At 35.8% G+C, this 15,227-nt stretch overlaps 1 protein-coding gene across 1 annotated transcript; it reads right to left on the reverse strand.

Annotated features, from left to right (window-relative positions):
• Positions 1-212: 212 nt before the first annotated feature.
• LOC140871443 (uncharacterized) lies at positions 213-14,621 on the reverse strand. The gene is made up of 16 exons (XM_073273950.1): positions 14,388-14,621; positions 11,037-11,109; positions 10,423-10,488; positions 9,791-9,856; positions 9,613-9,695; positions 8,924-8,975; positions 8,764-8,835; positions 7,283-7,350; positions 7,118-7,166; positions 6,950-7,034; positions 6,763-6,864; positions 6,533-6,584; positions 6,115-6,166; positions 2,945-3,061; positions 1,986-2,864; positions 213-1,270 (listed from the first exon to the last, which is right to left on the reverse strand). The coding sequence occupies exons 1-16, from the start codon at positions 14,570-14,572 to the stop codon at positions 473-475; spliced, it is 2,799 nt and encodes a 932-aa protein (XP_073130051.1). The 5' UTR covers positions 14,573-14,621; the 3' UTR covers positions 213-472.
• Between the last annotated feature and the right edge of the window lie 606 nt (positions 14,622-15,227).

The raw sequence follows: 15,227 nt of genomic DNA on the forward strand, positions 1-15,227 counted from the left end.
TATAATAATAAAACAAATTCATTTCAATCCAATAGTATTACACTCAAATTATGGATAAAATACTAATTATTTAGTATAAAAATATAAATACATATTATAAATATTACTTATATATATTTTATATTTATATAAATTTATATACATATATATTATGGTGGGACGGGTCGGGGCGGATTTGATACGTGTCGGGTTCATTGTCATCCCTATGAGAAGTTTTTGCTTTCTCAAACACTACTTAAGCCATACGACATATCCCGGATAACTGGAAATTAAAGCAGAAGAAGGTGTGACCCTTTTTATAACACCAGACATGAAAAACATCATCTCTAACAAGAACTCGGGTAACCTGAAAATAAAACCCAAAAAAAAAAAAAAAAATCTAGAATAATTCGTTAGCAGAAAGGCCTAAAGGGGTAAAACTGGCCTCTCCTCATGCAAGCCACCCAAGACTTTGCCCCTTCGATTTTTCAAATCACTTTGTCCCAGATGATATGTCTGGCAATTTGCTTGAAACCTCAGGCGGGGTGACGGAGGCTCCAGGCGAATGGCTTGGTTCTGGAGGCCGCGGCGGAGCAGTTGTATCGGCCATCAAGGATTGCAAATGTGGTGGGATATTAGGCGGGAGTGACGGTCTCGTTGCCTGAGCTTGCTGGTTAGGTCGAATAATGTACTGGTTTAAAGCATCAGAATAAGCCTGACCCGATAAGGCTCCACGCATACGGGCTGCCGGGCGCCAATTCTGCTCGGTTGAATCACTGGCTGCAGTTGTCTGACCTTGAGAAGATGTTATTTCTGGTTTACTTACCTGGTCTCTCATTGATGGCATCTTGTGGTTATTGGGAATCGTATATGTAGGTGGTGTTCTAGATGCCTCAACAGGCCTAGCCATCTGTCCACCTAATGACTTACCAGCTTGTTGACTAGTGACTGCTCCTGCAGGGAGATTGGTTTGGTCCCGTGAAACGCCAACTTGGCTTTGAGGCCGAGAGAAGTTCGCAGGCAACTGAGCAGATGGCATCTGTCCACCTGATGATTTACCAGCTTGTTGACTAGTGACTGGTCCTGCAGGGAGATTGGTTCGGTCCCGTGAAACGCCAACTTGGCTTTGAGGCCGAGAGAAGTTCGCAGGCGACTGAGCAGATGGCATCTTCGGACCAACGAGGTGAGGTGGAGTTGAACTACGACGTTCATTTAAAGCACTGAAAGAATTTCGTCCTTGATCTGGAACACTTTGTTGAGATGATCGAACGGAAGGAAATGAGTGATTTCGCTGACCACAATTCCAGACAAGAAATTGAGAAGGGTAAATAGATGTTAATAGATAAGTGCAATTTTGGTTGTTTGAGACTTCATGCTGTGGTAGAAGCATAATAAACACAGATCACATTTTGAGTTGAAAAGACTCCCGTAGATTTTTTTGGGAGTTTATTGCACCAAATCCCATTTGAAATATTGAAAATACACACTTTTCTCCTGTCTCCCGTGAAATTTTAATAGACATTCTAGCCCTTGAGATTTTGTAATAGTTGCACGTTTAACCCTTAACATAAAGAGTTATTAAACACGCGTTGTTACGACGCCTAACCAACCACTTTTTTTTTACAATATTATGTCTATAGTACGAAAATGTCCTTATATTGTAGTATTTTTCATATTTACTCAAATACATCACGTGTATTTGTAAAGAAAAATCATGTATTCTGATTTGGGTGATGTATTTGCGTTGCTATGAAAATTATTACAATAATAGGTCGTTTTCATATCATTATCCTAATATTATTAAAAAAAATGGTTATTTTGACGCAAAAACAACGCGTGTTTACAAAAAGGAGAAGTGTGTATTTTCGATATTTCACATGAGTTTGGTGCAAAAAAATTCGATTTTTTAGTAATAAAAACAATCTGAACTATTAGGAAAATCTATAAGGAAATCACTTGGATGCATTGCAAATAACCACTAAATCAGGGAAAGGGCACTAATTTACCTGCATACCCATGTACTGATGCAATGGAGATGAAGACCTCTGTGAGGCGTTAAATAGATTCGTATGAGCTGAGTTGACAATCATTTGGGCCCGTGGAGAGGCTTGAGAAGCTGCTGACGAACTATTCTTGGTAAACGTGTTCCCACTATCTCTTGGCCGTTTTTGAAGGACAGAATCTGGGTTCCGTGCAGGAAGGATCTGAACCACTGTTGGTGTTCTGGAAACATTCCTGGGTAGAGACGGGGACCTTCCATACTCGTTAGTGACAGCTGAATTTCCAAATTGCTGCTGCTGAAATGGCAGAGCAGTTGATACAGAAATTTCACTTTGTGGCGTAGGGGCAGTAACAAGTGCATCACCATAGACGGCCTCAAGTTCTTGATTTGGAGCATTAGGACCAACTGGATTGGTCAAAACAAAACTGTGCGCAATATTGCTTGAATTGGTGGCAGAAGCAGCATCAATCGGTGTGTCTGATAATGATGACACCTGTCCAAAGTTTGGCAGAACTAATCCAGACCAGAAGTCATCGTCAAGACAAGCATCATTTTGGTCAGCATCATTTGTTTTGGTCATCTGAGGGTCGAATGCCTCAGTTGGAGTCTTCGTTTGACACTGATGAGTTGCGGTGAGCGTCCTGTCTAGGAGTTCATCATCGGAAAAAGAACTTATTGCATCATCAATGGCAGTTAGATCAAGAACATCTACAGGAGCTTTCGACAACGAAACAGATTCAGATCGTTGAGGCTCATCCTGTGCGTTATTGGAGATCTCATCCACTGATTTCTGTATAGAGTCATCGGTTCCCGTCACAACATTCCAAGATCCATCCGAGGCAAAAATTACCTCGGTATCATTTGCTCCAACCTCTTCCAAGATCTGAAAAAGCTCCAAACATATCAACCTAAGAATAAAATAATACAAGAATATAATAAAAAAAATGCAGATAATATACTTGCCTTGACCATCTTTCGATCAATGCGTAAATCAGTGAAGCAGACATACTGATTACAATGAGGGCAGCGCCAGGAAGGTACTCTAGAATTTATGTCCACGTAGTTGCCAAAATCAAAACACTGGCACAAAATGAAAATGCAAGCTTTCAAATTTACTAAGAACTTTAAAAAATGAGAAGCAAGGCTATGAAATCCAGCAGAAGTATGAGAGTGAAGTTAGCGATAATTCAGGTTTTCTAAGCTCAACAGGATTGTTGTTTCACCTCCCCATTAATCTATAGATTTATCAATGCATCAAACGACCGCAATTTGCATTCACATTTTAAAAGTTAAAAATCAATTATAACAAAAATATCAAACCACCACTAGTTGCTTACTGGTCTTACAAGTTTTTTTGATAAGAACAATAATATATTATATCAATGAGAAGGATAATTACGAAAAGCGGACAAGTGGTCCACGCAATCTAACACCATGATCTGAACATATTAACAGCATATGAAACTCCAATTCCTGTATAAATCTGAAACCGAAAATAAATTAAAGTCCTTGTGCTTTCCGATCCAACTAGGGGTCCGAAATTTTATCTAATCCCAGCACGCTTCCCGCGTGTCTTCCAAATTGTCAAAAATCCTCCGATTCCTTAACAGCCACACTGACCAACAAATACAACGAGCAACTACTGTCCAAAAAATTCTCTGCCCCTCCTACCTTGATCATGCCCAATATCCGTTGCAAATAAGTCCTTCGTCGATCTCGGAGTCACTCAAACCAAACCCCAACTACCCCAAAGCTTTGAACCACAGATAGCTCGTAAAAGGACGATGAATAAAAAAGTGATCTTAAGTCTCCACCTCTTGCTGACATAACACGAACCAGTTCGGACATAAAGTCATGTGCAGGACCCATCAATTCAGGTTTGACCCGTCGTGCCAACCCGCCCCGCCATTAAAAAATGGCGGGTTGGGTCAAGCTTTTGCCGGCCCGTCAGGAGGCGGGCCGTTTGCTGGCCCATTTGGGCTGTGGGCCAAGCGGGGCGTGGCGGGCTGGCCCGCGGGTTGGCCCGCCAATATTTTTTTTGTTTTTTACATTTTAAAATTTATATTATAATTAATATTTTAAATATTTTATGTATGATTGATAAGTATTAAACAATTTATATTGTTTCAAATATTTTATAAATGATTATAAGCTCTAAATGATTTATATGATTTATGATAATTTATATTTAATTGATTATTTTTAAAATTTTATATTATTTATAAGGGTTATTTATAAGGGATAATAGCCAAAATAGTCCTGTAAATTTACTTGTTTTGTAATTTGGTCATGTAAGTATTTAATTTTGAGTTTTGGTCCTGTAAATTTAGTTATATTTTGATTTTTAGTCCTTTTTCATTTAAGAAATATTTTTATAATTGGACCGATGATCAAACCGATCTAACTTAAAAAAACAGTCCAATTGATTGGATTGTTTTAATCGGTCGATCGTATCGAAAAATCGTTTATATAATATAATTAATAATATATTTTAAATTATAAAACCTAACAAATTTATATAAATAGAAAAAATATATATATTTATCGTAGTTTGAAAACTAAACTTTAATATTTATAAATATTAATCAATTTTAAAAAATAAAAAATATGTTAAAAAATTATAAACTCTAATATTAATAAATAATATTTCTAACGAGAAAAAAAATCAAATAATCATGTATATATATAATAAAATATTAAATTAAGGTTTTAAATAAAAAACTAATTTTTTTTAAAAAATCGAAAAACCAATTTTTCAGTTCTTGATCAGTTCTGCCGGTTCAACCGTTAAAACGGTTTTTGGGAGTGTTTTGGATCAAATCAGTGACCGGTTCTGGGTCGAACTGGTTGAACCAGTTGGTACAGTCTGATTTTGAAAACATAATATTTAAGGTTTTGAAAACATAACATTTAATTGTTGATATCACAATAGACACGTCATCATTTCTCAATGCTATTTAAGCATTTTTAGCTGTCACGTCAGCATTTTCTAATGTCACGTCAGTAATCTTCCTATGAAAAAAGGACTAAAATCCAATTATAACTTAACTTATAGGACCAAAACCTAAAATTAAATACTTACAGGACCAAAACACAAAATAGGCAAACTTACAAGACCATTTTGACTATATTCCCTATTTATAATGATTTATTTATTGTTAATGAGTTTTAAATATGTATATCATTTATAATTTTTTATGTATGATTTTTAAAACTTTTTTCATATATTTTTTTAATTTTTTGAATTTTTTAAAATTTATGGCGGGTTGGTCAGCCCAACCCGCAACCCATGACGGGTTGGGTTGGGTTGGTGGATTCCCAACCCGCCATCAATTCGGACCGGCCCGCCCCGCCCGATGGCAGGCCGAGGTGGGGCGGGGCGGCCCGAATTGACAGGTCTAGTCATGTGGGCCACCTTCTTTGCAGCATCTCACAAGTTGGTAACTTCCCCATTATAAGTATCCACGAGAACGCTTGGACTTTGTATGAGACTGGTGATTTCCAGATAACGTGATAAAGAAGAAAGTGGGAAGACCACCAACAGGGAAGAAAGACTCGTTGAAGGATTTAACTGAAAATATCCCAAAGAGTCCAAAACCCATTTTCTAACATCTTCAGCTCCTTCAATCAAGCTTATCCTCTCTAAAGCTCCTAGCAACCACTCAAAGCGCTCACTTCCTCATCCCTCAAATCTCTTGGCAAACGTAAATTTCAAGAAATAAAGGCAGATATGGAGGAGTTATCAAAATGAACAAAATAGGAAATCAATTTATTCTGCGCTGTTGAAATCTGAAATAAAGATGGAAAAAGATCCTAGAAAGCTGGTTCCCTCCAGCACCTGTCCTGGTCTTACAAGTTACAAATCAATTATAACAAACATCACAAAAGTCAACAAATCAGAAGTTGTAAATGGTACAGCATATCAGATAAAATTCAGCGGTCAAACTGGAACGTAGACCAATTCGGTAGTGGTCAGGTAACGTGAGATAAATTCAGTATCCATGGGGTCACAATGGGATTAGAGTAGAGAAATTTTACTTGTGCATTAAACTATCACACAACTTCAAAAATAAAAAAGGCAGTCTTTGTAATCACATTTGTCAGTAAGTGCAACTTCTTTACTTGAAACTTACCTGAATATGTTTGCATGAATATCCTTTGACAGGAGTTTTAATTCGCTTGAAGCTGTTCAATATTAAAAGGGGTGTAAGAAATCAGCAGTTAAAAAGGTTCAGCTACTCAAACAGGGTTGGTAAAAAGGCCAGCTAAAAGACTGAAGGAAAATGTGAAAACAGAATTGAAGTCAAAATCCAAATTCTAGAACCGATATGAGCACCACAGATCAATACCGTTGAGTATATACATCTCATAATGTTTTCAATGATTGGTGGCGTTGTGATCAGATATCACAATGATCTTTTACTTTGTCACAATGAATAAATACTAATGAAAGAATGAGGGGCCCAGTAAAATTGTTAAGTTCCACGCAAATGGTGCATAAATGAATGCGAAAGAACATAACATAGTCAAGCAACGAAAATCAAGGTTTACCTAATGGGACAATTTAGCGATATCCTTGATGGCCCTTCAATTATCTCAGAATCTACAGAGGAAATTAAGCAAACTAACATAAGCAGTTAAACAACACAGGCATTCCACTAAGGAATAGACCTTACCATATGCATGTCATTCTAAAATAAATGCTGTTCAGACTAAAAAGTAGCAAAAGAATGGCCAACTTGACAGGAATAAATAAGTTCCAGAAATTATAATAACGGCACCTGAATCCACAGCTGTGAGAACATGCTGCTCAGAGTCTTGAAGGGCACTACTCTCAAGGTTTGGCATCTCACTCATGAAAGCAATTGCTATAGTATAATTCCCTTCACAAATATCAACTTTGGGAGTCAACGCCTTTACCTATTATACTGCAAAGCAACATTTTCAGATATGGAACCAAACTTATACCATTAAATTCACCCACGGCCTGAAGAAGATTCGACCCATATTTCAGCATATGTGTCACGTCTGTCGGGATTTGAGGTCCTGTATCCTGGTTGAGAGAAGGAAAACAATTATCTCACAATACAATTAGCTTACAGATAAAGGTGTGTCCAAAAATTAGTCTAGACCAACCATGGAAATAGTAATCCTCTTCTCCACTCCCTTCCCATTCACGAGAAAGCTGCAGAAGTAATATAGAAAATGTTAAATTCTTTCATCTCGTTTTGAAGAAAGAAACAAATCTATTTTTGCTCAAAATGAAAATAATAATAATGAAGTAGCAAAAGAATAGATTACTTGACTTTGGAAGGGGTAGCGAGGCAGGAAGACGTCGTTGTATTATCTGATTGTGCAACAAATAACCTCTGTAGATGAAATGAATTATCATCAAGCAATTTAAGGTATATCTTAGCTGACCCCACCTACTGGGATAAAGGCTGACATGGTGGTGGTGTAATTTATGATATATCTGTTACTTTTTTCATGAATTTAAAGTATAATATAATACATTAAAAGGAAGCATCTCACTTCAACGAGTTGTGCTCTACACTTATGAACTGATACTCTGTCCACAAGATGTCCTAGAACAAGCACTAAGAACAAGATCGAGAAGGACTTTAAGGCACTTATTCACCTATTATTTTATTCTTGTGCTGAGGCTTAGTAGTTGGTATATAAATGGATTATCATGAACTGCTAATAAATTGCAGTTGGTCAAATCAGTAAATCAGAGAAGCCTATTGTTGCTTCAATATTCAAGAAAATGAGATTGCCACTTCACAGCTTTAAGATGGTGACTAAAATAAGGGAAGGTTAAAGTTTAAAACAATCCCTTTTGTACTGATCCATTTCTACAACCCACTCCAAATTCATAGCATCCCCTTATCTACAACATGTTGAGGACCACCTGGTTGAGAATTCAGCTTTATTTAGCCCATGCTCGGAAGCATCTGAACCACAATATGAAGGACAAAAGGAAAGCATTTACTACAGTTACATTGGATCTTAAATTTCATTGGACAAAAAAATATTCAAATATATTCTCATGAGTCATGTACATCTTCAAGGTTAATTTACTCTGATTCATTTCTTTCCATTTTATTCAATTTTTAAAATAGCATAAACTGACTTTGTTTTTCCCTTCCACTTTCCGCCACAAAATCCTTCATTTTTTTTCCATTTTATTCAATTAAATTTAAAATAGAAAAAATTGTCTTTTCTTTTCCTTTCCACTTTCCACCACAAAATCCATGAACCAAAAGTAGCATAACTATTAGATCTTGCATCTGTCCACCCAGAGAAGAAACACACAACAGTTACACATAATATGATGCCATATAATCAAAGGTTACAAGCTAAGCAGTACAAGGGTTCAGGAGCAATGTGTACAAGATAATAATTATTTAGTCATTTTCTTTCTCCTTTATTCAATTGCTTTTATATATGGTGTCACACGTGAATATTACCAATGACCCGCACAATTTCATCATAGCTGCCTCGAAAAACGCAAGGGCAACTGAAAAACTCTGTTTGAACCAGCAATAAACCATAGCAAGAGAAAAACAATTTGCACAACTTATATTTGAAAATCAGCTCACATGTTTTAGTTATTGTTTTGCCTTCTCATGGATCATACTAAGCGATCCAGCTAATTTAAAAGAAACGTCAAGTACTGCGATGCAATAAAATTACAGAAACAATACAATGTCTAGTTATTGCACAATCACAGAATTGTTCCTGAATATAAAAAATTGCACTTGAGAGCTTTGCACGCTTACTATTTTTTGACCCGGAGAAGGCTTTAAAGTTTTTGAAATCTGGAAGCCACTCAGATAAGCATTGAACCCAGGCTAAAATGCAAACACAAAGTGCACCAAGGCTATCAGCAGTTAAAACGATATGAGATCAATGCATGCGGAAGGAAGGCAAAATAGCCACCTTGACTTCAAGGAAGACTAATTTATGACCCATCCTCATTCTTGGATAGAACCTGCGGATGAGCATACACCCAAGATTTCTTTCAGTTGCAGGTTGAATGGCAAATAACCACTTGGCAAGACACATAAAAGGTAGTTTACAAAAATTAAAGAAAGAAACGGAAAGCCAAGTATGCAAATGGAGTAGCCACATACAAGATATAAATATCGGAAACACCAAGAATCAGATGCTTTGGTGCATATACAATTTCGCATAAAAACTGTGGCGGTTCTATTCTCTCTTCTAACTGGACATGGTAACAAGACTTGATACAACAGTCACGTTGCTAACTGAGTTGCAGTAATTACATTAAAAAATGTCGAGTTAAACAACAGCGATAAATTTTACCGTTGAATCAAAGGATTACTAACATGTCAGCATAGCACAATGAAGCTACGGAGGATATAAGAAGGCGAAGAATTTGATCCATCCCACTCCACCAGCCAAAAAAAAAAAGTGCTTATGTAATCTTATCATCAATCGCTCGGTAAAAAAATTCATCAAATAATGCGTGTGTGGCTGTGTGCATAAACAGAGAGACCACATCTAAATTCCAGTTGAGTGTGAAATTTAACAACCGGCATGCAATTATTTCTAGAAAATTGGAACCACAATATCACTTCTAAAAAAATTAGACATGCATATTTTACCTTGACATAATTGTGGAGGTAACAGTAAGAGAGCAGGTCGCCTTGGTATCAAAATTCGATGAGCTACAAAAATTACTCGCCATCTACACATGAAGAAAGAAATTTCAATAATTGTAATTCCAACCAACGAGGGAGAAAAATCTGATGAGTATAAAACAATATTCAATTGTTAACCAACCTCCTTTGCCAGGTTTATTAGTTCATCAGAATCTTTATTTGAAAACCACCCACATTCACAAGCATTCTGCAGCCAAACAATGAACAGCATCAGAATTGCAAAATGAAGGAATAAGGTTGCTTTTCTAGGTAAATTTTGTCACTGAATTATGCAGCACAAACTTCCATATTTCAGAATGCCAATGTACTTCAGGGGGGTAATTACTCCACCAAAAGGCTTCTTTAAGCATTCGGGTATGAAAAATTCATTTCCTCTGCCTTACAAGTTATGATGGCTGGAATCGCCAACTAGCTATAAGACAAATGCCATCAAAACTCTACTTTTTTCCCACTACATTAAACTTGTCAATTAAGGGGAACCACCATAACAAGCACGACCAAAGTTGAAAGTTTTCAACATTGTCAATCATTAAAACTAGCCACCACACAAGTAAAAGCAATCTTCTCTGTGCAGATAGCACCATGAAGGGTGCCGTTTGGCAGTGCATGGAGTGGTCCACTTAACGCATATATACACAACTCGCAATTTTCAAACGCATGGAGTCCATAAAAACATTGCTTCAAATTTTAAAAACCAAAAAACGATGAAATGTGACGCTGTACGGTCACACCAAATATTGCTTGGTAACTAACCTTAACAGAAATCATCAAAACCATTATAGCTGATCGCAGGAGGGCATCGTTCTTACATCGGCACACCTTATTAGATGATCATCGAAGAAAAATGATAAATCCGTATAATATCATATGAAGGAAATATAAAGAATGGCATCAAAAGGCCATAACCAGGCTCATGAAAGTGAAAGAGAGAACTGGTGTTAGAGACAACATGCACTCATACATATAAATAATTTTAGTAACAAGGAGATAAAGAGTCGTTCAGCCTAATGAACCTAATCAAATAAAGCCACTACTGTCTAATTTACTCAGGATTTAGAGAAACTGCAATGCAGAAGTCAAATTTTACACAATGCTTTGACGAAAATAATGCAAAATTAGACTGAGCACGCAAGTTTGATGGAATTGTATTGGAATAGATTTGACTATAATTTATAATTGAAATTAACAACTAGAATCTATAACGAATTATTGGTCTTCCTACAAATTATGATGTTGATTTGAGAGACATTACATATAATTAATGATTTGTGACCAAAAAATATATTTTATTGAGTACAAGTATTCCACCAATACAAATCAACTCCTTTGCCAGGTCCCTAAGAAACAGCACTTTTATCCAAAGTCACCTGCTTCAACAGAGAAGGGAACTCTTGCACTCTGCTTGGAACCTCGTGGTGTACAACAGCAAAATCAATACCTCTGCAGATTCCAATAAACAAAAAAAACTCAGTAAAACTAATAGTTAAATTTGGTACTTTGTTGGTGTTATCTCCTAACACTCTGCCACATATCCAATCCCAAGGCAAACGTAGTTTACACTGACATGTTGAACATAACCACTTTCATAGGCTCAAACTTTTAATATGAGTGGTTTTTACTTTTTATTATGACAGAAAGTACTCAATTCGAACCCCATGCACTTCCTCACCATATTTCAACATATGGGTCTTTGGAGTTGCTCATGTGTCAGGGTAACCAAGCAGAAAATCAAATTAAACTTCACTCTCTAAGACTGCTATGCGTCCCTCAGTGATTGCACAACAAAATGTAGAGTGCTCATAAAGTTAAAGGAACTTTTCAACCCAATAGGCAATTCATATGAGGTTTGTGTTCTTCTCTTGAAATATGGCGTAACTTTGATTCTTGGGTTGAGACTTGAGAGTCGACGATAAAAGAGATTCTTGGGAACGGATGACACTGACTCGATAGTGGTAATGTTGTCTGTGTTTACCTTATCGATTAGATTAAGATATTACATCGAATACTGTAAATGAATGAAAAGAAAGAAAAGCAAAATAACATCGTGGTGTGTATAATTTTATATTGATTTCATGTGTATCCGGCTTATGTGCGTCCGATTCTTGTGGTTATTCATCGTGTTTTTAATTGTTATTATTTAGTGTTGACCGAAGCTTGGAAAAGAGAATAAAATATGTAGAAAAGTCAATAAAAGGACGCCATATAAGCAAAGACGTCAAGAAGTGCTGAAAATCTCGAAAGGGAATTGTCAAAATTGAGTCAAAAACCAAGAAATAACCCACGTGGTTGTGCCCTTACACGGGGATGAAGAATTGGAAGCAAGTATGCCTTGCCTAATGCATGGCCGAGCCCACATTTGCATGGGTTGTTTCGCTTGCTCGACCATGAAGACATGGTGGAACCCCATGTTTGTGTCGGTTTGCCCGCATGGTGCTAATTAATTGCACAAGAACAGGCGCTCTCGCGTACCTTAACCCATGGGATGTAAAAAATTGACGAACCGTTGTTGGGAAAAAGGCGAAGCACGGCCAGACGTAGCCGTGGGTTCCGAATCCTGAAATATCACACGGTACAAGGAAAAATCAGATTTTGTTTTCCTTTTCAAACTCGATTTTCTTGATTCCAGACATGTTATGACTCTATGTTTGGAGATTTTTCAAGTCTTTCGGAAGGGAACTACAAACAGCGAGCCCTAACGATAAAGAGAACTTTTGACTACTAAATTGGGATGCTAGGCTCTTAAGGAGGAAGAGCACCAGTTGAAAGCGGATCTACGAATTTTCAAGCTGAGATTCTTAATCTTTATTGAATTTTATTTTCATAGATTGAAACATTAATTTATTTCTTTCTTTAGTAGTAGTATTTAAATGGTAACATTGTCTTTTGCTTAAACCAAGATAAATCCAAAGCAAGACTATGTGATATTTGATATTAATTTCAAGGAATCTATTTCTTTCCAGCTTTTAATTATTAATTTAATTGATATTTAGTTTATCATTGCAGGTGAATCGTCGGACAATTATTTGCATATTTGTTGTTCGATTTCAAAAAAAAAAAACATAAGTGTTTGGTTTCAATGTGAGGCCTTCGGTGAAAACTCGTATTCTACAAAGCTTAATGTGTTTTTATTCAATTAGATTCAAATAGAAATATTAGGACGTTTAAATAAAAATAGATTAATTGATTCCGGAAATATATTGATAAATATTTAAGGGGATTTCACGGGTCAGTCTACGCAACACCGGGAGAAGTACTCTCATTTTCTTTTGTATAATACGCAGCACTGGGAGAAGTACTCTCTTTTTTTGTATAATAGATTCCCACGAACATCGCACTACAAAACAAAAAATATATTGTACTTCCATACTTTTTTGTTTTACACTGAGATGTTCGCAGGAACATCTTGTACAAACTCACCAAGAATAGAACTACAGGTGTAGCATAAATTCTCCTGGATTTCACCATAATAAGCAAGCGAGCGAAGATAAGATTGAACTCTATGACCTCATAATATTTCAACGATTGATTGAATTATAATATGTGTCACATAGTTGAGTCAGATATCGTCATGTGCTTTGATCATTTTAATTGTATTTGGTGTATTTCTCCAACATTCCTTGTGACTCAATTTGATTTTGAAAATTTAATTAGTTTAGTTTTATTAGTAATGATTCCACTCACTCGTTTAATTTTACTTGTTTAGATTAAGATTGATAATTAATAATCCTAGTAAATGTTTTCTGATATCTGTTGGAACAATTCGAACTCCAACTCCAGTTTCCTACGGTTGGATATATTGTGTTTGGTAGTCCCAAAGAATTTCGATGGTCAATGGATTAAAACCATTCAAAGCAGATCACAATGGGTGTCACCTTCATAAATGTTGGATGATTTTGCATGTAACACTCTGTCATCAGTCTCGCATCAAAACATTGAGTGGTCAATGAGCTTAAATGATTTTCCCATCTCTAACATACTAGCCTTCTGGGCTTTGAGCTCTAATAATTCTTGAGTTTGTAGCCAAAGATTCATTATCTAACCTTCATTGTACGAGTAAGGGACTACGAGCAGTTTGACACGTATCACGATTATCATAATTATAGTGAATAAATGCTTAGCAATGTTGGACAAGTTAATAGTATACATGTTGAATAATAACTAGTTTGTTGTGATATTAGAGAATATGGCTTTATATATAATATATAAATATAAATAGTTGCAATTTGAGGAGAATGAAAATTGGCAGGCTTCTTCCTTCACCTCCTCAGCTTTTCTCTTGGTCTTATCCCCTAGCTCACCGGTTTCCTATCTTCAGAAAACACCGTTCTTCTCTCCTCAAAAAAAAAAAAAATACCCTTCTTCAGCTTCTTCCTCTTCGATTCTAGGTTAAATCTGTGGAGTTAAAATTCAATCGAGGCGCGCTATTATGGCAATTAAAGGTCAAATCAGAGTCGAACTATCCCACTAGCAAGAGACTGGCAAGATAGTTGCCCCCAAGACAACAATTTCCGTGGGTAATGATCTAAAGACTGCAACTTTGGCTCTAATAATGCTTTAATTTTACTATGTATCACCTCCTAAACCAAAATCCCACTTCATCCCTTATTGTAACACGAGTTACTTGTCATACAGCAATAGACCCCAGAAAATATTAAAATCTAAGAGTAAAAAAAACAGTCGTTCGAGTAAGAAACGAACGTAGTGGAGTGGATGATTACCTGGACAGGGAAAGGCAGAGATTCAAGAACTCCGAGTCGTTTTTATAGGAGTCGCGGACGTGACCTAATAAACGATCCATCACCACGGAAATGCGGTAGGCGTTCACTTTCGACGCATTCAAGACACTACTCGGAGAGACGTCAACGCCGGTCGTCGGCTCCGGTGTCACCGCCGTGCCGGTCATCTTCTCAACTTCTTCCGTCGTCGGAATGGGTAGCCTAAATATATTGCTAAGAAACAAGAATGGTTATAATAATGGTACAAACGAGTCCCTCTATACATTAATTAAATCTAAATTGCGTATATCTTAAAATTCTGAATTACAATTAATTAAAAAATCAACTTATTACCAAAAATATTTATTTTCAAAAATTGATTTTTTTAAATTTATCGCAATAATTTATTCTATAAAAATAAAATATAAAATAACAAATAAAACTTTTATTCTAATCTTAAATTTTAATTTTAATACTATTCATAGTCATATCCTAACTTTTAATATTATGTAAAATTATTGTGATTTTTCCACAAAATACATAGAAATATTGGTGTACAAAATTTTGATTTACCAAAAGTTTAGTAATATTACGCAACAATACAATTATATGTATATTATATTGTTTAAAACCTTATTATTATGTTTTTCTTTAAAAATAATTAGTATATCGTAAATTTTACAATATTTTAATAAAGAGTGTTATTTACATTCCAAAAAATACTAATCACACTCGACTATAATTTTTTATTATACATATTGACATAGTATCCTTTCTTATTGTTTAATAAGTTTTTAAATCATTCTAAAATTTAAACGCATACCTAATATAAACTAATTTTTT

Source organism: Henckelia pumila, unplaced genomic scaffold (genome assembly GCF_033568475.1).
Source record: "Henckelia pumila isolate YLH828 unplaced genomic scaffold, ASM3356847v2 CTG_461:::fragment_3, whole genome shotgun sequence".
NCBI lineage: Eukaryota > Viridiplantae > Streptophyta > Magnoliopsida > Lamiales > Gesneriaceae > Henckelia > Henckelia pumila.